The sequence below is a fragment of the Vigna unguiculata genome, chromosome 3, assembly GCF_004118075.2.
Source record: "Vigna unguiculata cultivar IT97K-499-35 chromosome 3, ASM411807v1, whole genome shotgun sequence".
Taxonomy (NCBI): Eukaryota; Viridiplantae; Streptophyta; class Magnoliopsida; order Fabales; family Fabaceae; genus Vigna; species Vigna unguiculata.
Window position 1 is genome coordinate 57,042,987 of NC_040281.1, and position 24,373 is coordinate 57,067,359.

A 24,373-nucleotide genomic window follows, 5' to 3' on the forward strand; every position below is an offset into this window, starting at 1 on the left:
GATAAAATATAATTACAACAACAAATGCAACGTATACACTATAACTTATTTTTATAGATTAGCATAACACAGTCCATTTCCACTGTATGTTTTTAACCTAAATGTATAAAAGAACAATTTGATTTAAAATAATAAAATAATAAAAAAAATAGAGGGGAGTAAGTTGGAAGTGATGCGAAAAGGTGGTCTGTCTGTCTTGGAAACAAAAGAAAGAACAAAGACTTTATAAGAAAGAGAATCAATGTTGGGTCACACAAGAGTCGTCAGTGGCCGTGCTTACCAAGGTAACTCTTCTGGGCTGACGACTCCTTAAGAAAGAAGAAATATTGGGAATTGAAAGTAAGTCTCTCTCTTCAGTTCTTTGATCCCGTGAACCCTCCCATCATAATAGGGTAATGCCTGACGGAGAGTCCTCTGTGGCGGTCGGCGACCAATCCTCCATGGACCCTTCTTTAAGTCTCTCTGAGCAACAACTGTCCCTCAGTCTTTCCCAACTTAAACTTGACGATGACTCAGTCAAGAAAGATCCCCGGAAAATTGCAAGAAAGTTAGTATCTTTCGCCACCCCTTTTTTCTTTTGATAATGTTCTTCACCGGGACATGCAAGTGGGTTAGTGGGGTTTAGTTCTTTAGATTATCTTTCACTGGGGTTTATCGGATTTGTTTGGCGGTGTTTACTGTTGTGGTGAGTTGGTTGATCTTTGTTTGGCTGATGAGAGATAGAGTAAAGTAAAGAAAAACTCGTGTTTCATTATTCTACTAGGAATGTGACTATTTAATTGCGTCAGCAAGTTTTATTGTTTATGCAGTGTAACTTCTTGCTTCTGTGAACTTTTGAATCTAGGCATTTTATTTTGAAAAGTAATTGTTCTGTTTAAGTTAATGCATGATGATCTGATGTATGAAGAATGGTTTTGACTGTGCTTATGTTTTTTATTCCTCACTTGTCTTCTGAAACTCCAAGACTCTCACGAATACTTTTCTTTACGAATACTTTTTCTTTCTGAAGGTATCAGTTGGAGTTGTGCAAAAAAGCTATGGAAGAAAATATAATTGTATATTTAGGGACAGGGTGTGGGAAGACTCACATTGCTGTGCTTCTTATGCATGAAATGGGCCATTTGATTCGGAAACCGCAGAAAAACATATGTGTCTTTCTTGCCCCTACTGTGGCTTTAGTTCAGCAGGTGAATTGGTATTCATATTCTACTAGATAAATATATTTATTTGGATGAATTGATTTGTTCTTGTGTTAATCTTCCACCAAATTTTAGTTTTATTATGTTGGTCAATTCCACATAATGTGGTTTCTGAAGCCTATTTTTTGTTTATATAGCAAGCAAAGGTTATAGCCGACTCTACTGATTTTAAGGTTCAAATTTTCTGTGGAGGTTCCAAGCGCTTGAAACGGCATCAAGACTGGGAGCAGGAGATTGGACAATATGAGGTGACAATGCTAGTTAGATCAAGTTGAAATTAATCACGTTTCTCTCATAATGATTTTATTGTGCATCCGGAAATTCTGTTCAGGCAAAAAATTAAAATTGTCTCCTGCTGTGTTAGAATCTTAATTTCAATCTAGTGGAGTTTGTTGTTTCTAAAATTGCACCTCATGTTTTTTTTTTCCCCTTCAGGTTCTTGTTATGACCCCACAAATATTACTTCACAACTTATCTCATTGTTTCATCATGATGGAAATGATTGCACTTTTGATATTTGATGAATGTCATCATGCTCAAGTCAAAAGCAACCATGCTTATGCAGTAATCATGAAAGTATGCTGTACTTTTGCACAACTTCAGACATTCAAAATGAAGTTACACAATTTTCTCCATAAAATCTCTCCATTTCCATAGTTTTTATTTTGACAATATTTAGTTTGACAATATGTCAGATGTTCTACAAAAGTAATTCCTCAAAGGTTCCTCGTATATTTGGCATGACCGCATCCCCTGTTGTTGGAAAAGGTAATATGACAGTTTTAATTTCAAAAAGTTGAGTGCCAACAAGAGCAAAGATTGTTAATACCTTTCAATATTATTGAATTACAAGATTTTGGTAAAGAACGGGGAAAATAGAGAATAGACTTTTAAAATTGAACGGATAAGATGTATTATGGTGTCATGTGACTCAAAAGAGCACAGAAATTAAACTGAGCATTATTAGGCTCCTACCTCAAATCAAATAAAGAACAAACAACTTACTAGAGATGTGAATAAGATAAGGTTCTTAAACAGATAAGATCTGTAATGTGAAGTTCTCTTTAATATTGTATAGGTTATCCTGGGTTTCATTATCTCCTTCTAAGATATTCAAAATTGATACAAAATTTTCTCATCTACACAGTTCTTACCATTCCTTGCCTTTTAACAAACACACCAGTGAGAAACCAAACCAAAACAACTAACTAACTGATTAGAAAGTAAGTGGGAGTTAAACTCACAAAAGCCTACCCTTGTGGAAACTTGTCCTTTAGCTATGGAGGGACAGCTTGTGATGACTTCAATATGAGGTCTCTCCATATGATTTTAAGGAGGGAAGGGATGAGGGAGGAAGAGAGGTCCGCTTGTTTGCTATGGTTTAAGGGGCAGAGTGGAAAAGGTCACTTTGTTTGGTTCATTAGGTAGAGTAGCTAAATTTATTGTTATTGGATGAAAGATAAAATGAAATCTTTGGACAACTTAGTTTGTGCAATGCAAAAATTATAAACTGCTTTCCATTCCCTCCAGACCCCCCTAATGAAACAAAAATGTGCTGGATATATAAAATTGATTCCAAGTGAAACACTTTTTGATTCCAAATGGCTAACTTGACACACTATAAAAAAATAAACAAAAGGAAAACGGTGGGATGGAGAAAGGGAATTTGTCAGCCACACAGAGGAAGGTCAATATTTCCTTCTACATTTTAATTACATGATTAGGAGATTTAATTACATTCCATAATTAGGAGTATTAATAGGCTACTAATATATTTTATATTTATGGTATAGGATCATTGATCCTGAATTGTAGGAATAGATTATATTCACCACAAACTTGGATTTTCAGTTATTAAGTCTTTGTATTCTATTTAAGAACAATTGCTCCTCTATGAATAATATTAGAAACAAATTTTCTGACATGACAATGTGTTAAATATTCCCCATTGAGTTTATTATATTTATGTTAATAAACCTGTTAGATTAACAGGGCTTAGGCCCATCCATCTGTATTTTTCTATTTATAGATACATAATCCTGTGGGAACGGATTCAGTGACCCTTTCCTAGGAGAAGTCACGTAACTTTAATTAATTTGCTCAATTTTTAACTAGTTTCATTTATACTTTTTTGTTTTGGAAAATTGAAGTTGGTCATTCAAGATATAAAAATTAACTAAATCCGTTCCCGTGTTCTATACACATTAGGGATTCATCTTATGTCTCTTTCTTTTTATTTCAACATGGTATCTAGAGTTAAAGTTAATCCTTGCCTCTCCAAGGAACCCACTGTTCGTTGGTGCTAATTCTTTTCCTAAAAGCTTTGTTATTTCTGGCACTGTTCTTAGTTTCTTTTCCAGCCATTGTTTTTCACCACCACTGAGTCTGGTCTCCCCTCTGTGTTGCAACAATGCCTGTGTTGCGGATAATTCAGCGTAAGATTATAAAACCAAGCATGTTGAATTAGACAAACACTTTGTAAAGGAGAAATTGGATAATGACCTCATACCATTTGTATCTTCTGGAAAGGACTAAGTGGTGTTACATTTCAGTCTATTGTTGGCAAGTTGGGAATGGATGACATCCACTCACCAACTTGAGGGAGAGGGTCAGAATCCAATGATTTATGCTGCAAATAATATTTCCTTGTACAATTTTAATTACATAATTAAGATATTTAATTACAGTCTATAATTATGATTAATAGGCTGACAATATATTTTATATTTATTGTACATAATCATTGATCCTGAATTGTAGGAATAAATCATATTTATCATAAATTGGGATTTTTGGTTATGAAATCTTTGTATTCTATTTAAGGACAATTGCTCCTTTATAGATAATTAGAAATAGTTTTTCTGACAGGTTGTGGTCTATTAATTCAATTTTATACATGGCTGGAAAAGCATGAAGTATCTCAATCTAAAATTGGAAGGTTTTATTAATCCATTATTGCATATAGTTGAACTAGATTTTAATCCAATTTTATACTAAATGAAAATTTTTATACATGGCTGGCAAAAAGCATGAAAGGTACTATTAGTCCATTTTCCATATAATTGGATTAGAAGCCATTGGTTAACACTGAAAGGTTAAAATGCCGCGAGAGAGAAAAATATATAATGTGGGGGACCTTTTTTCTTGAGTGTGGGACAGGAAGGTAGTGAAAGGGACAGACTAAGGTCCCTGACATTTTATATAAACTTTATAAGTATTGACCTGAAATTTTTAAGGAAAAATTTAGTGTTAGTTAATTTTTCTTTTTGTAAAACTCATTAGTCATCTCTATTTACATTGGCCATCATCACATGAAAATTTATTAAATAAAAAGAAAAGTGAAGGAGCACAAAACATTGGGAGACTAAACCAAACACCCATGTAAAACAAATGAAACAACTTCTCAAAAAAGTATTTGTTTAGATTTTACCTTTAACTTTGTTTATATTTCTTAACCAGGACTGTTCCATCTGGTCCTTAGAAACAATAAATGATATGCATGTCTGTGCAGTTTCGAATGTATCCTTGGGCTTTCTGTTTATAGATATAAATGAACTTATTTTAATATTGTATTTAAAAAAGATTAACTGTTTTCTTACCTGGTGGTTCCTCCATATTAATGTTTTTTTTTTTTTTTTTATATCCCATTTTTGTCTGTTTTCCATGAGTGTTACCCTAAATTTTCCTACATTGTTGATAATTGATCCTTTCATATTGTCTATGCTTATTTCAATAAGCATAATAACTGAGTTCTTGTTGTAGTTTATTACAAATATGTCAAATCCTTGTCACAATTTCATAATTTGCTGGTTCTTTGCATTTTCAGGAGCTTCTAGTGAAGCAAATTTGGCAAGAAGCATCAACAGTCTTGAACATATGCTTGATGCTAAGGTAGGTCTATTTTGTACAACATGTTGAAATACTTAAATCCATGTGCATTTGTTGTCTGTTAAAAGATATTAAAACTTTTGCTGTCCTTTCCTGGAGAGAAAATCTTCTTTCCAGTATTTGATCTCCATAGAAAGATACTGGTGTCTGAACTCTTCTGAATTCTTTATATTTAACTTGTATGCAAAGTGCAGGGTTCTTGTGGATAATTACCTAGTTGTGCTACTGGTTAGATACCAGACATGGTTACCAATCTCTCATGGTTTAATCTGATTTGTAGGTTTACTCTGTTGAAGACAAGGAATTGAAATCATATGTGACCACTCCTGTGATTAATATATATCGTTATGCTTCAACTGCAAGTGGGGAAACTAGCATGTACTTAATTGAAGAGATTAAACGCCAGGTGCACTTTTGCTATGAGTTTTGAGATGACTAGATAAATAAGGTTTATTGATCACTTCATAATTTTATTTCAATAGTGCATAGCAACCCTTGGTAGGAGTTCAGAAGATCACCAGAAACGGATGAATACAAAGAAACTTCTGAACCGAATGCATGATAATGTGGTTTTCTGTTTACAGAATCTTGGCATTTGGGGAGCACTGCAAGTAAGACTCTTGATTATAAATTTTAGTTCTGTAGGAATTTGACTAAAAATAGATTATTTAGTCTATATATTTTTTAGCATAATCTATATATAATACATAATAGTTTGCTGTAATTTGTTCCATTTTGTTGGTTCCCCCCTTTACAACTGATTTTGCTAGTATAGATGTGATATCTAAAGATAAGGGAATGTTATTTAGAATTCAGTTAGACAAGTCTTCTGATTACATGTTTTCCTTGGTTTTGGTCTAGTCCTAATATATCCTTTTGCATTTAGTTATAGATCTCGGAATATCCGTTTTTTCTTTTGTCCATTCCTGTGGTTTTCCATCATATTTATTGTTTTCTTCTCTAATATGCGTTAACTTTCCAAGGCTAGTCATATGCTTCTGAGTGGTGATCGTTCTGAGAGGCATGAATTAGTGGAGGCAGAAGGAAATTCAAGTGATGACTCTGTGTGTGACACTTATCTTGCTCAGGCTGCCGAACTATTTACTTTACAGTGCATTAGAGGTATTTTTACATCAACTGGTGTTTTTTAATCACACCGCAGCTGTTAGTAGGTTTTCTCTTTTCTGGGTGCTATAGCCATCCATTTTGCTCGATATTAGGCTAACCTTTATCTAGCACTAAATTAGTTTTTTCATTGTTAATTTTTACTATATGTTTAAAACAGATTTCTTGTTGGATAGATGATTCATTTTATTGCAACTAAACATGTCTTTTGTAGGTGACAATGTATCTGATGATTTATCTTCTTCAGAAATATTGAAAGAGCCATTTTTCTCAGCTAAGCTCTTGCGACTCTTTGGGATACTTTCCACCTTTAGGTTGACAAATCTATGCTGTTTAATGCATGTTTTTCATATAGCACATGTCTCATTGTTATTAGGTTATGAAGCTAATACATTTGGGCAAATTCTGATGTCACGTTCCAACTTCAGGTTGCAAAAGAACATGAAATGTATTATTTTTGTGAATCGAATTGTGATTGCGAGATCCCTGTCATACATACTTCAGAAGCTCAAGCTTCTAAGACAATGGAGGAGTGATTATCTAGTAGGAGTACATTCTGGGCTGAAGAGTATGTCCCGAAGAACCATGAACATGATTCTTGACAAGTTTCGCTCTGGAGAGGTACTACTGTTGGATTTCTCTTTATTTTGGGAATGTAGAAGCCATTACTATCCTATATGCTAGTTTTTGTTTCAGTTGAGATTAAAACAGAAAAAGATATGCTTGAGGGCTTGTTGAGACCCCTCTACTGTTCCTGATATTTATATAAATGATAAAGGAGATACAAAGGAAGTTGAAACATTAAAGACTACAACTAGGTGCTAGGTGTAGAGGTTATCCAACACTCAACCTCCTAGCTTACACATAATGATTGCCTGGATATACTAACTATTTCTACAGTTTCAATAACTGAATTAAGCTATACTTGTGTGTACAAGTTGCTAATTGTCATAGGATATTCTTTGATTTTACCTGATTATTCATTATAGTGAGAAGAGTGTTCATTTACGGTCTTTGCTCACTTTAGCACCTTTTCCTGGAAATGATTTCTCTACACTGTCGTAGCTGATCCCTGGATGCTGCCGATAGAAGTCTTGACAAAACATAGTGCCTAGCTAGTTTTCTTTGGGAAGACAAACATCTTGGCTAAAGTTGATTGGATTCTTATTGATAAACTCTAGGGAAGAGAGAAGTATTGAGTTGAAATCACGTCTTTCTAAGACAGCAAGAGAGCTTTATTGTTATTGACAAAAAAAAATGAATACAATAAATAGAAGAGATTTGATATCATCTAGTAACAAAGATATGATACGAGTATAACAAAAAAGTTCATAATAATACATATATGTTGTGGAATAGTCCAAGCATACTCACTACAAGATGCTCTACTAACACAAACAGAATTTGATAACAAAGAAACAAGCTGCAAAGAATCCGTAGAAGGTTAACAATGGAAGCATCAACACAAAAAATTAACTTTGCTCAATTGAAGTGTGAACTTCAATCTATGTCCGTGACATAATTCACTATCACAGATTACATTTCGAAAATTTTCTCTTTACAACGAACTCTCGCTCAACTCATTCTCTTAGTCTTTTAGTTGACAACAACTCTTAAGTTAGTTTTAACTACCGATACAGGTTCCTATGTTAGTTCATAACTATCGTAACTAACTTTCTTGAAACATGCCTAAACACGTAGAGAAAAAAAGTGAACAATGCTTCACACTTCTGAGTAAAAACGTCACTGAGATAGGTGGCTTCACTAGACGCTCATTAGTCACTAAGTACTAGATGCCCTACTCTGGCAATACAAGATGCACGTCTTCTATAAGATGACTTGTATGAGGTTAGACATTTCTCTGGTTACATAGGATGAACTGTTTATTTTTATAATTAAATAGTCGTAATTATACATGATCAATTACTTATTATATAGAATTGAATATCTGATAGATATCGAAATTACAATAGGAGGAAATTCAGAGAGGAAGCTCTAATTACAATGGAAATTGCAGGAAAAATTGTGAAAACTGAAAAGAAATAAATTAAGAATCAATGCTTCTCTGCCCTGTGCTCACTGCCAAAGTACACCTTCATCCTAACTCCCGTGCATATCCCTATAATCAACTCCCATCAATGCAAAGTAGACTTTATTAATCTTAGAAATTCAATTATGTAATGCATGTGGCAAAGTTTTGTAATCATTTGCTATTATAAACTAAAGAAATGGTTATTTGATTGTTTATTAATATACTGATGTGGCATTAAACGTATTGTGGGAATGTTAAATGTATCTTATATTGCAAAACTATGGAATGGTTGGGAGATACTGGGGGAGTTTTGTAAAATATATAATTTTAACTTTTCTGCTCATACTTTTGAGCCTTATTGGTGTTAAAGGTGGTAGATGGTATACTGAGGAAAAAGATAAATGTGATCATGGCTTAAATATGTAAATATATTTCCTAGCTTGTCAGATAGTTAGTTCCACTAATGTGTGTGCCGATGTTTCTCATGCTGTTAACAGTTGAATTTATTGGTTGCAACCAAAGTTGGTGAAGAAGGACTTGACATTCAGACATGTTGCCTCGTCATACGGTTTGATCTTCCAGAAACTGTTGCCAGCTTTATACAGTCAAGAGGCCGTGCACGCATGCCTCAGTCTGAATATGCTTTTTTGGTGGACAGGTACTCTTGCTGATAGATTTCAGAAGTAATTTAAACAAACCCATCCATTTGGTTATTTTTGAAATCTTCCTCTTGTTGCAGTGGTAATAAGAAGGAGCTTGACATAATTGATGGTTTTGAGAAAGATGAACACCGAATGAATATGGAAGTTACTTTTCGAACATCTGATGAGACACACATCATCCCTGAGGAAAGAATTTTCAGAGTTGAGTCGACTGGTGCTTCTGTTAGTTCTGGATATAGTATCTCATTGCTTCACCAGTATTGTTCAAAGCTTCCACATGATGAGTATGAGCTTATTTAAACTGGACCTTGTTTTAATTTTTTATCCAAATTATATACCTAATAAGGAGTTTCAAGTAAATAAAATACAAACACTGTTTTAAAATATAATAATCTATCTTTGCAGGTATTTTGACCCCAAGCCAAATTTTTATTTCTTAGATGATTCAGAGGGAATTGTTTGCCACATAAGATTGCCTTCCAATGCACCAATACACCAAATTTTGGGTGCGCCACAGTTGTCTATGGAGGCTTCCAAACGAGATGCTTGCCTGACAGCAATAGAAGAACTGTATAAATTAGGCGCTTTAAGTGATTGTCTCTTGCCAAAGGAAGATGATGCAGAACCAGAAGAACAGGTTTCTGGCTCTACTGATGAAGATGAATGTGAAGGTCAAACTTCAGCTTCATTCCTATTAGCCAATACTTTCATTGTCTCAGTGGGTTTTCAAAAGTTTACCATTTAAGTTGTATTTTATTACAAACTGTCGAGCATATTTAGTGGTCAATGAGCGTATTAAGTAGAATGACTTATCCAGCATGTTGCCATACAATTCACTTCCTGTCTTTTGAAATTCTACACAATCCCATTTTGGTAATTATTATTGTAACATACATGTCTATGGATTTAGTGTTAATCATACTGTCAGTGTATAAACTCTTTTGGTGATGCAGTAACACATGATTAGAAGATTGTGTAAAGTTTTTCATACCAAAATGGATCAAATCAAATTCTTCGTGTATCTTTACCTGTTTATAGTCTCTAATGGGAAGATTTTTATCTGTTTTCAGATGTAATACTATTACCAAGTGGATTTTTATCAACTTATGCCTGTAAATGTAACTATATCACTATGTTGTGTTCTACTATATTTAATTTCCTTTTTTGCAGATGCCATCTCAAGAGGAGAATTACATGAGATGCTAGTTCCTTCTGCCTTTGGTCAGTCATGGACTAACGAGGATGAAATCACCCATCTCAACTCGTACTACATAAAATTTAGTCCATGTCCAGAGGATAGGGTCTACAAAGAGTTTGGTCTTTTCATCATGGCCCCTCTTCCAATGGAGGCTGAGAAATTAGAACTTGATCTCCATCTTGCTCATGGACGATCTGTGATGACAAAATTTGTCCCATTTGGAGTTGTAGAATTTGACAAAGACGAGGTAAATGACATTTTTTTTATCAAAATAAAAACAGAGAATTTAAAGTTAATGCTTGGAGTTTTCCATCCCGCAGATTAAGATGGCAGAGAAATTTCAAGAAATGTTCCTCAAAATTATTCTGGATAGATTAGAATTTGTTTCCGATACTGTAGACTTGGGTATGGCTGCTGAAGCTCAGACAAGCTCGTTGACCTTCTACCTTTTGCTTCCAGTCGTATTGCAAGAATATGGAAATGCCATGAAAGTAGATTGGAAGACAGTGAAAAGATGCCTTTGGTCACCAATCTTCAGGCATCCAAAATATACTATGGACAAAAGAAAAAGCTCTTTTGATATTCACCTGAAACTTGCCAATGGTTACAGAAGTGTAAGAGATGTGGAGAATGGTTTAGTGTATGCCCCACATAAAAAGACATTTTATTTTGTCACAAATATTGATTATGAAAAGACTGGATTTAGTCTTCATAAAGAATCAGGCACTTCAAGCTACGTGGATGACTTAATTGAAAAGTGGGTATCTGGTTATTATTACGGCTTTATTCTTATTGCATTTTAATTTTGAATACCCGATTCTTCTATATTGGTAAAAACATTCATATTTATGGGCATCTTTCAGATTCCTGATTAACTGATTTAGTTAGATATCTGAATGTGTATGCATATAAGTTGGAATATCATATATTGCTTATGCTATTTGACAAAAAAATGTGCATGCTTGATATCAGGTTTTCCATTCATCTCAAATACCCAGAACAACCGCTTCTGCGTGTAAAACCACTCCCCAATTTGCACAACCTGCTACACAACCGAAAGCGTGAGGATGCAGGTACTGAATATGTTATCTTGACTAGAACTGTTTTAATTAAAAGGAAAAATTGTTAACACTTCTTACAACCATGAAATATTTTGAAATACATGGAATGTTATAGCCAGCAACACTAGGAAATAAATCTAACTGAAAAAAACAGACCAGGAAACTCCACAAAATAAATCATGATGCACCAAAACTGTCTTGAATGATCGCATCATCCCCTGTTTTTCTTTTGTGGTCCTCTTGCTGCAAGTGCAAATCTTTCAATGAACACATGCCATCAGTTTCTCCACTCAACATAATTTTCTCCTGATTTCCTCTCTTCTAACATCAACAAAAACCTCATGGATATTAGTGACTTAGTGCCCAGAATTCTCCCTCTGACCTCATCCAAATTCTTGTTTAGTTCGAGCAGGATGGTATATATGGTGCTTGTTCTCCGGGAGCTTGTACTGCTTGCTATCTCCAAGACACTACCACATCATGTGTTCATAAATGTTCAGTTGCTGCCAGTGCCTTGTGAGAGAGTGGTAGTATTCAGTGGTAGAAGTGTCTCCTTGTCGCAGTTCATGTGTTAGAGGGGTAGTATTCTCCAGGAACAGTTTGTTTTTACAATTCAGGAAGTTATTTATGCCATTTATATCACCCATTTCAGTATATGGGAATAAACTTAGTTGTTACAATTCAGAAAGTTGCTTTGATACCATGAAAATAAGTTTATTCCCATATACTGAAATGGGTGATACAGATGACATAAAAAGCTTTTAGGGTTACAGCAAATCAGGACCTTAATTAGGGATATTAAATTATCTACTTTACAGACACGGAAACAAATCAAAACTGCTATTACTCCCTTAATTGCATGTGTATAATTAATTAGAATGTTTGCTTTGTGAATTATTAGAATTATAATTTTAAATCCTAGACCTGAATTCACCTCATCTTTTGTTGGGATACAGTGGGCTAAATTTGTCCACAAAAGCCCATTTTACAACATCATAATGGTGCAAATGCATCAGATTTTTAGTTCGAATTAATATTTTTTGCTACCTTATTGCATCTATATTTAACCCTTAACTTCACTGGTCTAGATTTATAGCTTCAAATTAGATTTTATGGTTTCACTCATCTTTTGTGTGCTGATCCTCTTTATTCTTTGTTGCACTACTGTGATGGGCCATTACTTACTACTCCCCTTCACCCTCTTCTCTCCTCTTTCCCACCAGTCAAGCCACCTTGACAAAGCCTCGCATGACCGTGACGAGGGCATCACAGTACATTATGTCATGAATGTATCATTGCAACTTGTCTATTGCAAAATGAAGCAGCACCCTTGTGCCTCTCCATCCTTGAGCTTTTGCCACAATCTCATCTGCATGTCTAGATATTATACATTTATTGGAGGAAACTTGGTAATCTAGAGAAGTAAAAATCAAAATATTTTAGCTATATCTAGTGCTGTAACTGATTTCTTAGCTATGGCACATGTATTTGTGATTTGCTTAGGCTGGATTATGTCGTAGAAGGCTTGAAGATTAATTGGGTGGGATGGACCTATGAAGCTCTTTTGTGATAATAGATCAGTAATCAACATAGGTTATAATCCTGTTCCGTGCTATAGGGTTTTATTTGTATTCTACATGTACCTTCACAAGTCAACTTGCATATATTCTGACTAAAGGATTGCACAGTCCAAATTTTGAAAGAATAATATGCAAACTGGGAATGAAAAACATTTATCCTCCAACTTGAGGGGTATTGTTGGAAAAGGACCATTTGATGTTCTATATCTTTCCAAGTAGCTTAGTATTAATTGGGTTCAGTGTATCTTGATACCAATTCTGATTATATATAGATAAATCACTTGAGGGTATTCAGAAAATACTGACTTTGTTTCTCTCTTCTCACAATATACAGATATAAAATCCAAAATTCATTCTTAAGATTGCTTTGAATGAATTCTTCTATAAATAATGAAGATATTCTCATTTCTTCTAACAGTGAGCTCTGTGAGGGTTTCTTTATGATTTTTGTGTTGGCAATTTAAAAAGTGTACCTTGACTATGTTCAGATTTGTATATTTGATTTTTGGTTTTTGAGTTGTATTATATGCTGATAATTCATCAGAATTTTATTTAAATGTTGGTAACTTTTGAATGTCTGACAGAACCACAGGAGCTGGATGAATATTTAATTTATTTACCTCCTGAGCTATGTGAACTGAAAATAATGGGCTTTTCGAAGGATATTGGCAGTTCCATATCTTTGCTACCTTCAATTATGCATCGACTTGGAAACTTGCTGGTGGCTATTGAACTAAAGCAATTGCTATCTTTTTCTTTTCCCGAGGCAGCCGAAGTTAGTGCCCTTAGAGTAAGTCATATTAAATTAAATGTATTATTTACATTACTTTCTCATTAGTGTATTATCTAACAATTGTGAACATATTACCAGATTTTAGAGGCTCTCACCACTGAGAAGTGTCAGGAGCGCTTTTCCCTTGAAAGACTTGAAGTACTTGGTGATGCTTTCCTTAAATTTGTTGTTGCACGCCATTTTTTTCTCATGCATGACAGCCTTCATGAAGGAGACCTAACAAAAAGGCGTTCCAATGCTGTAAATAATTCCAATTTGTTGAAGTTGGCCATTAGGCGCAATTTGCAGGTAAAACTATACTAAGCATCAAAATATGGGTATAAATATTATACATTTACTATGTACAATAAATATAGATTGATTCTATTAATAAATATAGATTTGTTTGTAGAAAATTCATAAAATTAAGGGATTGAAATTAGGAGTTTATTTGGCATATTTACTCTTGATTTAGAGTCTTTGTTTCTGCCAACAAACACACCATATTGGCGAACTCGCATGGCGGTCTGGAGCAACCATGGCAGAAATTGTGAACTGCACAGTGCTCCCTTTCAAAATGAAGAAGAATAAGCCTTGAGTTTGTGCAACCCACCCAAGGCACTAAAATCCCCTAATTTTCTTTTCGGGTGGTTACACATAGTGTTGGCTCAGTAGGTTTTTTTTTTTATATAAAAGAGGGTTGGGCAATATAATCTGAACCAAATCCAACCATCGATAGCAGAAAGTTTAACCTAATTGCATCCTAGCCTTAACCTAAAGCTGTCCTACCTAGTGACCTCCTCTCATGCTTGTGCAGTGTCGTTGTTGTCACACATTTGCTGACATCCCACAGCTCCATCACCCCATATCGTTGTGGTCCTGTAGTTGTTGTCATGCTATTGGCATTCCACACTTGTTGTCCAGTTGTATCTGACGTGCTACCACCATGTTGTTGTAGTCATTCCACTGCAAGTCTTTCCTTTTCTTTTTATTTCTATTTCCTTTCCTTTTAGCGCCATCCTACCTTCTTAATTTTTCTTGTTTTTTTCCACTCAATACTTATTCTCTGAATTTATGAAACAAATGATCTCCTACTTTTCAACAACTACAATGGCAATTGAACAGGTTTGTTCAAGAACATCCCATAGAAATGACTCGAGTTGGAAACATTGTCATCTGAATGAATCAAACTTGAACACAATCCATTTGTAGTTATTGTGGAAAAATTATGAAAGTAGAATTACCAAAGCAAAAGAGCATCTAATGGCAAAGAATGTTGTAGCCTGCACTAAAACTCAAAAACATGTGAAAGAAGAGCTTTGGAAATTATTTAAAGAAAAAGTTGTCTTTCAGAAATCTTACACCGTGCGGCTGATGATAATAACGAGTGAAGATGAAGTTGAAATTTCCACAACTAGTAATGATACAGGGAGCAATAGCAGTGGAAAAAAAGAGATCAATGGATATGTGTTGTGGAAATAACTGAACAAATTGACTATAAAAGCGTCCACCATAACAACATCAAATACGATAACCGTAAGAAGTCACAAACTATTTGTAAATGGTAAACGAAGGAAACAACAAGAAAGAATCAAGCATACAAAAGTAACCTGCTTCAATTGAAGAGTTAACAAACTTCAATGCCTTTAAAGTTGGAATATTATTCAACTTCAGATCTCCCTTGACAAACTTCCTCCAATATACCTTTTGGTCTCCCACTCCACTTTTTCACAAAATTACGAGTCATGACATCTAGTTTTGTGATTGCTGTTTCTTGTGGCTTTCATTGTACATGTTGAAATCACCTTAACCAATTTTCTGTCATCTTTTTTCCTCAATCGATGTTACAACCTTTATTAGAGTTTTAAAATAAAGTAAAGTATATACTGTATCGGGGCAAGAAAAATAGGATTGGGCTAGTCTGGAATTGAAGAAAGAAATACAATATATGAGAAGAGTATTCACATCAGCTTCATGTGTATTATTCAATCTCATGTGACAAGTAAAAGCATCATACAAGATTAAAGTTAGATATAAATTTTAAATTAGATTTGAAACACAACCTTAGATTCTTCCTAGAAGATAAAGTATAAACACAACTGCTAATACTGGATATGCTATTGTATATTAGATACTCCCAATAAATACAAACCCAGTACAAATCTTAACTGACGATTGAAGGCACTAGAGTACCCCTCGAACTGAAATATAGAGATTGACTAAACAATTTAGTAAGGCTTATAATCTGGATACCATTTTTCTATCTTGAGATCTGGCTTTAGAATGGGTTAATGTAATTAGGTTGTATTGTTATATTAGTTTGAGTCATTCCGCCTGGGTCATGATATCTACACACAAATTTTTTGTAATCTTTCATTTTTTTTTATTGATAGAACACTTTCTCTTTCAACTTTCTTAAGATTCATAATTATGTTTATTGTCTTCAACTTTATCTCCCTGTTCTCTCTTGCAGATCTATATATGCGATCAGACATTTGATCCCTCTCAATTCTATGCATTAGGCCGTCCTTGCCCGAGAATTTGTTGTAAAGAAACTGAAGAAAGCATACACTTTTGTGCAAATTCTGTTAAGGAGCAAGGAAAAGTAACTGAAACCAGATGTAACAAAAATCATCATTGGCTACATAAGAAAACAGTTGCTGATGTGGTGGAAGCTCTGGTTGGAGCATTCCTAGTTGACAGTGGCTTTAAAGCCGCAATTGCCTTTCTTACTTGGATTGGCATACGAGTTGATTTTGAAGCTTCACAAGTTCTTGATATTTGCATGGCAAGTGCTGGCTATTTACCTCTTTCTTCTGATGTGGACATTCCTTCTCTTGAAAGTAAGCTAGGACATCAATTTTTTCATAAGGGTCTGCTTCTCCAGGCATTTGTGCACCCTTCTTACAATAAGCTTGGAGGAGGCTGTTATCAGGTTTGTGCAACTTCTCTTTTTCCTCCTGGTTTTGACTTCATAAAAGAACTAGTTTCCTTTACTTTATAGTTCTATGAATTCCAGTGAGATATTTGGTCTTTAATTTTTTTAAATGTGATAATTCCTTGCAGCGATTGGAGTTTCTTGGAGATGCTGTCCTGGATTATTTGATTGCTTCATATCTATTCTCAGCTTATCCCAAACTAAAGCCTGGTCAATTGACAGATTTGAGATCATTATCTGTTAACAACAAGGCATTTGCCTGTGTAACAGTAGATCGCAGTTTTGATAAATATCTTTTATGTGATTCAAATGGCTTGTCTGAGGCGATAAAAAAGTATGTAGACTACGTTCGAGGTCCTACAACAGAGAGTGGCATTAAAGAAGGCCCAAAATGTCCCAAGGTATATAGTACAGCCTTTATACAAAGTTACTACACCTTGGTGCTGTTGCTGCTATTATTATTATACATTTACTAATTTCAGATGAAGTTAGTAAAACATCTGGATCCATTTTAAAGTTTGGTTTGGCTATTTTATCTAGAATAATGCTCTACTCTCTCTCTCTCTCTTACATGCACACACACACACACGTCACAACACATGTAAAGTTTTCATATTTTACTTCTTTTTTTAACACATACAATTTTTATTCTGCCATAGATGCTTGTTGTAAGGTGATGCGATCCACTAGCCCTGGCATTATGCTCTTACTAGGAATATGAAAAGAGCAAATAAATGGAATACTAAAAGAGAACCTGAGCTCTTGTTCAAGGAAGTAAACCCCAACCCATCCAAATGATTGCCAATATTTTTGAAAAAATCACAAAAAATAAACCAGTAAATGCTGGGTAGGGAAGCCCAGGAGTCTTTTTATTGTCCAATTGAGATAAGATGGATTTAATTAATGTCATGAGTAACTCTTCTAAGAGAATTAGGAAACTTTTTACGTTAGATTCTATGCATCTCATAATTTTCTGATAGGTATGTCTTGCTTTTTTATTTTGCATAAAAAAATATGATTTATAAATTTGACATCATTGATTGCTTCAGGCACTGGGTGACTTAGTGGAATCTTGTGTTGGTGCCATCCTTCTAGATACTGGGTTCAATTTGAACAAAGTTTGGGAAATTATGACTTCGTTCTTGGACCCAATCATGAAATTCTCATCAAGCTTGCAGCTGAGTCCTATTAGGGATTTGCGAGAACTTTGCCAAGCTCATAATTTGGAGTTGGAGTTTCTGTCAGTGCCATTAAAACTGACTAAAATGTTTTTAGTTGAAGCCAAAGCGAGTGGGAACAATGTATGTGAAACAGCTTCCGCAACTGGCCAAAATAAAAAGGAGGCTTGTAGAATTGCTTCACTTATGCTTTTTTCAAAGTTCAAGGTAAAACAATCATGTTTAGTTGTATGTTTTTCATCCTCTTTTATCAACTCAACACCATAGAATTTACATTTCTTTGTTGTCTGGTGAGATACCCCAGGTGAGTACTGTTCTGAAATCAATAGTGCTTATCACCTTTAAATTTTTAAATACTCTACTGCTTTTTAAACAAGTGTTGAAGTCTTAAGATGTTTCTTATTTCTTCGTTTGGAGCTTTACACTCTCGGAATAATGATGTCCATTACTATGGAGAAATTTTCATTACAATTTTTTTTTTTCTTTTTAGGTATTCCGTAGAGTCATCTAGTGAATTGTGTTTTATTATGTCTGTCAATTTCTGCTCTTTATATACTTCAGTTTGCACTGATGGAAAGTAGTATCTTCTAAGCTCATTCCTGTGCCTTAACACAATTATAGTTTTTTCCTTTTTCAACAACTATTTTTCTTGAAATTGGGATTTAACTCTTGTACCATCTTAAATTAGATTTGTATCTAACTCAACTCCACAAAATTGGTTTTTAAGACTTTTTTCACACTCTATTGCTAATCGATGTAGGACTTGAATTTTTCCAATAATTTCATGAGATTTTTTTTAAAATAAATGAGGTGGGGGTTAAATACAAAGTCCGGAAGCCTAGTCTTGGATTGCTGTTATAAAAAACAATTGGAAAGATGCATTTTTATCTTCCCCAGCTGCAAGCCCAGGAGCTATATATTGTTTGATTTTAAAAATTGATTTGAGCGGTAATGGGTATGGATGTGCAGGCTCAAGGCTGGAAAGCAAAGTCAAAAACTTTGGAAGAAGTTCTGGAATCAACTTCTAAAATGGAACCAAAACTTATTGGCTATGATGAAACTCCCATTGATGTAACAGATACCAGTATTGCCAAGAATATAATGGTAACTGCAGACTTGTACAGCAAATCAAACCCAGAAATTCGACCTATCCAAGATACAGATGAAATATGCTCTCCATGTGTGAAACCTATTGGCCAACTGCTTCAATCTTCCGCGAGGGAAAAACCCAGTGAAATATTTGAAAATCATTGCAGCAGTGAATCATCAGGGACAGGTAGTGTAAAATCATTGTATTCTCACTGAGCCTGTGTCTTGTTAATCCTAAATACTTTTTTATATTCTTTGCAAATAGGAACCGCAAGATCACGACTGTATGAATTGTGTGCTGCTTATTGCTGGAAACCTCCTTCATTTGAATGCTGCAAAGAAGAGGGACCAGATCACCTCAAACAGTGAGTGCCTTGTTATTTTTTTTTATTGACCTAGAAATTTGTTTAGCCTGTGATGTAACTGGGATAGTAATAGGACATTACATGTTTAAAGGAAAAGATTTTTTGACACTTTTTTTGACAATTTTAACAATTCAATAGCACTCAATTGGATCAATATTTTTTTTTTTAGATAATTTATCATGATTTGGAAAGAGAAAAGAAAGGTTTGGTAAAGAGTTTGTCAAAGTTTGTTAACAAAAACTTTGTCAAAGTATCAAAATCCAATCTTCATTGTTGGTATAGGACAAGAGACACTTTAGATATCCTTACTATCAGGTTTAAGCTTGTTTGGAATTTGACTCAAAATCTTTATTTCATCCACTGGTAGAAGTTGAGAAGTAGCTATCAACGATAATTAGAACCATAGAAAAGACATAAGAAAAATATCCATAACCTTATTATTGTTCCATTTTTAGATTCACTTACAAGATGACCTTGGAGATAGAAGAGGCCCCTGATACTATTTTAGAGTTTGTTGGCGAACCTCGGACGAAAAAGAAAGATGCTGCAGAGAGTGCGGCTGAGGGTGCATTTTGGTACCTGCAACAGGTAGGCTACTTTTGCTAGTGGTAGTTAACATGTTCCAGAACAACTATCATGTCTCATAAGTCTGAGGTAATTTGTTCTAGTAATGTCTTCATTATTGAGGCTGTCATTTCCAATTTCTGAATGCTCTCATTCTTTAGGTAATATATTGGAAAGCATAATTTATAGATATGTATTGTTTTGGTCTCATAGTTAGATCTTCAACTTGTATGTAAACTGCACCTCAGATATAACCGTGAATTTTCTATACATTTGAAATATAAATGATCATTGTTTGACCGTTGCTCTATATGATCCTTTTTTCTCGAAGGAAAAAGTCATTATATTGGCTTCCTTGTTTAGTCAAAAGTCATAATAAATTAGTCCTAAACTTAAATTTCCTTCATCTATGGATATCACTATACTACTACTCTGTGATTAATAGTTGGCTCGACTCAAAAAAGGAACCATTCTAAAAATCTCTACCCACACATACATAGAATAACAATTATGAAAATTAATAGATACGATCTGATGAGGGTTATGAATAATTAAGTACTAAATGACAATATTTTGTACAAACCACAATCGAAATCACACAAGTTTGTATTTTTTAGGAATTATGTCGAGCACGTGCTTACGTGACATTCAATAGACAAAATATTGCATACATGATTCACAAAAATAAACCCCCATTTCAACCTATGTTAAATATAAAGGACGGAGAAAACAGAGTGTAATCATAAATTTACCTTCGAGAGATAAGTCGCGGAAAAGGGACAAATTTGAAGAGATGAAAACAAGTTCTTAAGAGATAAAAAAAGAGGAAGAAAGAGAATAATGTTGTGATGTGATGAGTTGCTAGCTTATATATTGTTCTTTTGAGTGTGTAAGTTGTCATTTATTTAAATATATCCTAATTTCAATCTCTATTATTCATGTACTCCCCACTCCTTTGAAAATGTATCTTTATGTCCAAAACAAAATATTATGATTTTCTAATCCTCTTCATAACTTCACAAAGCTTTTATTTTGTTCCTTCACCCATATTATTATAATCTTTGACGGCTTGCTAAAAATGGATTTTTAGAAAGGTCGAGAGATAAACATAATTTATCTAGAAATGTGAGATGTGATGCTAGACAAATTGACACTTTAGTTATCAGTTTATCATAAATTAATTCTAGAAACTAAAACATTTATAAAAAAAATAAGACTGATATCTTTTTCCAAGAATTAAGAGTGTAATTTAAAAAACAAGGACTTAAGTGGTGTATCATGTTGTAGTTCAATGTTTAAATAGCTTCAAAACAGAGTATTCGAGTGTATCATCTAGGTCAGATTTGTCTTATTTTATAAGAAGATTTTTCTTAAATTCTCTTTGGATGAGATTCAGGTACTTAGAAACAAATTTTTATAACGAAAAATTTAGAGTACTGAAAATGTTAACCCTTATTTTTTTTTTTTCATAAAGAGATTTTAATTGGTTAGTCCACTTTGATTTGTTTCGTTCCGTTTATCAATTTGATGGATAAAAATATGAGATAGTATGTTGGCCTGCTTTTTTTTAATTAAAAATTTAAATAAAAATACTTTAAAATAATTTTTCTATATTTTTTTTTTTTAAAGTGTAAATATATAATAATATTGTAATTTAATTATTAACACTTATAAATTAAATTTCAATTATTAGTTATGTTAGAGTAATTTAACATGTAAATACAATAATTTTTAAATTATTTAAATAAAAACATTAACTATGATTTATTTATATTTTTATGTAAACAAAATTAAGAAAAAAGGGGACAAACCAGTTTGGCCAGTTGGTTTGCCATCTTATTCATGTGTGAATGAGAAAAGCTATAATTATTTATACTCGATATATCAAAGTTTACCTAAGTTATTTTTTCCTGAGAGTACCTATCCTACTTGTATATATATGAGTAATGAAAAATAAAATAAAATAAATATTAAAACAAGTGCACGTCCATTTTTTATTTTTATGTTTATCTCTTTATCGTGTAAGTGGATATCATTCATACACACAAACAATAAAATTTGATTTCATGTTTTTATTCTTTATTTTGTTAGATAATGGGCCATGAAAAATGGATATTTATAACAATATTAAAATAAAATAAAAAGTTAGTTAAAATTATTTTCATGATTAGTTAAAATTTAGGCTTAATTTTTTTTTCTATTTTCGTTTTCTTTGTTAATTTAGTTATTATTTTTGTTTTATGTTTAATTAGATCCTATTTTTTTGTCAATTTTAATAAATTTAATTTTTTTTCAATAATTAATGTGAACGGTAAATGTCATATATATATATATATAATTCTGATTCAAAGTTTAAATGATTTAAAGTTAGAGTATTGAAGTGTTCCATTTATGTTAAAATTATCTTGTATTTATAAATAAATATTTCTTAAATTCTTTTTCAGTGAAATGTTCGAGTAATGAAAACAAGAAAATTAAAACACTAAAAAACAAATTCATAAAGAGAAACCTTGGAATACTAAACAATAAATCCTTACTCAACTTTGTTAAATCCTTATTATTTTTATAACAAAATATCTTCCCAGAGTTGAGATGAATTATATCAAGACCAAACTAAGTTGATCTCAAAATCATTTACATTCGGATTATAAAACCACTTAGTTACTTATTTTAAACTTTCAAACCCTATATAGGAGGAAAAAAATTAAATTAATTATACATTGTTACGAATTTGGATTCTCTATTGAATTTTTTGTTGTGTTATTTTTTTATTGTCTTTACAATACACTGATTACCATTATTTTTAACGTTTTAAAATATATTAAAAGGAGATTTAAAACGTTAACACAATATATTTTTAATGCTCAACACAAAAAATAAAATAATAGAGAACCTGAACTCATGTTATCGGTTTGAAATTTGTGTTTGCAAGATTTTGGGAGTGTCTCCAAAAGGTAGGTTGGTTCAGTTAACAGAATATTAATTTCTAAAAGATTTTTCAATCTCTAAGTAGGTAAGAGATTTAGGCAGTGTTTATTTACGGGAGAGTAATTGAGAGAATGAATAGATAGGTTTGAGTTAATTTAAAAGTGAATTTTGTGTTGTTTTTTTAAGAAATTTAGAAGTGATAGTGAGTAAATTTATAAATATTTTTTGTTAAAGTTTGTGAAAGATTTGATTGATGTGATAAATTAAAAAATATGTTTTAATAGAAGTAATAATGAGATTACCATTTTGCCCTTAGTTTAATAAGTATTATAAATTAATCTTTGCGTGAGTAAATTTATTTTCAATTCATTTCAGTTCACAAATATTTGTTTTGTTTCATGTTGAATGAAAGTATGACAATTGGGGTCTAAAAAAGAGAGAATATGCACAATGAAAGCATGCTGCACTATGGTTGCACTATGGTATAAAAAAGGGGTTAAATTATATTGTGTGCAAAACCCTGTATCCGATCTGCACTATGTGGATCCAATCTGTATCCAATCCATGCCAAGAGAATCGAATTCTCAACACCACGTATCCGATCCAAACCATGCATTGCACATGAAAGAGAGAGAGGAGAGGGTAAACTTGTAATAACGCAACATAATCTACGCAAATCAACATATAATGGGTGAGATCACTAATCCTATGTATCCCTATAAACGAACATGATATTCACTCTAATTTCCATCTTCGATAATGCACTCCCCTTCAAGTGAACACAACATGAAAGATCTTTATAATAGTAGTCAAGTATAAATGACAATATTATTGAGTTATACTCCATAATCAAGCTCTTTATATAAAAGAGTTAAATATGTTTTTGGTCCCTCAAGTTTCAGTGAAATTTGGAATTAGTTCCTGATTGAAATTTTTGACTAATTTAGTCCTTCATCTTTATAAATATATGAATTTAGTCATTAAAATTATGAATATATGAAACATCCAAGGAATAATGGAAACTCCTGTTTTTTTTTTTTCAAATTATTATCAAATATATGAACAAAATTATTTTGTGCCTAATAACCTTATATATTTGTTCTCACGATTTTGTTTTTCCGATTATTTTTTATACTTGAAAATATTATTTGATTGAAATCCAAATAATTTATTATTGTCTATATTAATTTAGAATCTTAGATTCGGACACCGACCACAATGGTTATATAACTTTAATGTTCATTATGAATAAAAATTGTCGAACTTTGTATTTCATAAAAAAATTAAAAAATTGAAATAGTAATTGAATTTTTTTGAGTTTTTATCTTTCTTGTATTTTTATAAAATTATATATTATTTATATATTTTTAATTTTAAATGTTTATTAATAATTTAATTAATGAACCAAAGATAATGTTTTATTTTTTTATATAAAATATTTTTCATTTTAATTTGTTTAGATAATTTTATTATTAATTTTTTTATATATAAATATGTTTTTTTAAAATATTAACTTATTTATCAAGTTATTAAGAAAATATTGTTATATAATTTTAATATTATATAAAATTATTCATCAAATTATTAAAAAATATTAAATTAAACTTTATATTAATAAAATTATATAATAATATATTTTAATTTTATTTTATTAAGAAATTAAAACTAAAAATACATATATCAATTTGTTAAAAAGTTAAAATTTGTAAATATAAAAAAACAAAATTCTAAAAATTTAAAAATAAATAATATTAACACATAAAATAAAATAAAATAAAAACATAACATATTTTG

The 24,373-nt window shown here is 32.4% G+C and overlaps 1 protein-coding gene across 2 annotated transcripts; it reads left to right on the forward strand.

The window, feature by feature from the left end:
• The first annotated feature begins 221 nt into the window (after positions 1–221).
• LOC114177747 (dicer-like protein 4) lies at positions 222–19,961 on the forward strand. Of its 2 annotated transcripts, XM_028063253.1 has the most exons (25): positions 222–547; positions 1,010–1,187; positions 1,337–1,447; positions 1,635–1,775; positions 1,895–1,967; positions 5,026–5,090; positions 5,368–5,493; positions 5,570–5,698; positions 6,071–6,209; positions 6,427–6,526; positions 6,641–6,833; positions 8,742–8,902; positions 8,984–9,190; positions 9,312–9,577; positions 10,077–10,351; positions 10,425–10,861; positions 11,077–11,177; positions 13,330–13,535; positions 13,617–13,826; positions 15,991–16,452; positions 16,584–16,856; positions 17,505–17,840; positions 18,603–18,909; positions 18,988–19,087; positions 19,543–19,961. In XM_028063253.1, exons 1-25 carry the CDS (start codon positions 396–398, stop codon positions 19,691–19,693), a joined length of 4,899 nt encoding a protein of 1,632 aa, XP_027919054.1. In that variant the 5' UTR covers positions 222–395; the 3' UTR covers positions 19,694–19,961. The 2 variants fall into 2 exon arrangements, with proteins under 2 accessions (XP_027919054.1, XP_027919055.1); XM_028063254.1 differs by lacking the exon at positions 1,010–1,187 and having other exon boundaries at positions 530–547.
• The last annotated feature ends 4,412 nt before the right edge of the window (positions 19,962–24,373 follow it).

What these genes read in the sequence shown, in the direction of transcription:
- LOC114177747 (XM_028063253.1), top strand. Translation starts at nt 396, where the DNA reads ATGCCTGACGGAGAGTCCTCTGTGGCGGTCGGCGACCAATCCTCCATG. An exon ending in CTGTGGCTTTAGTTCAGCAG is followed by an intron (nt 1,188 to 1,336) that starts GTGAATTGGTAT and finishes TTGTTTATATAG; the next exon opens with CAAGCAAAGGTTATAGCCGA. An exon ending in AACATATGCTTGATGCTAAG is followed by an intron (nt 5,091 to 5,367) that starts GTAGGTCTATTT and finishes TCTGATTTGTAG; the next exon opens with GTTTACTCTGTTGAAGACAA.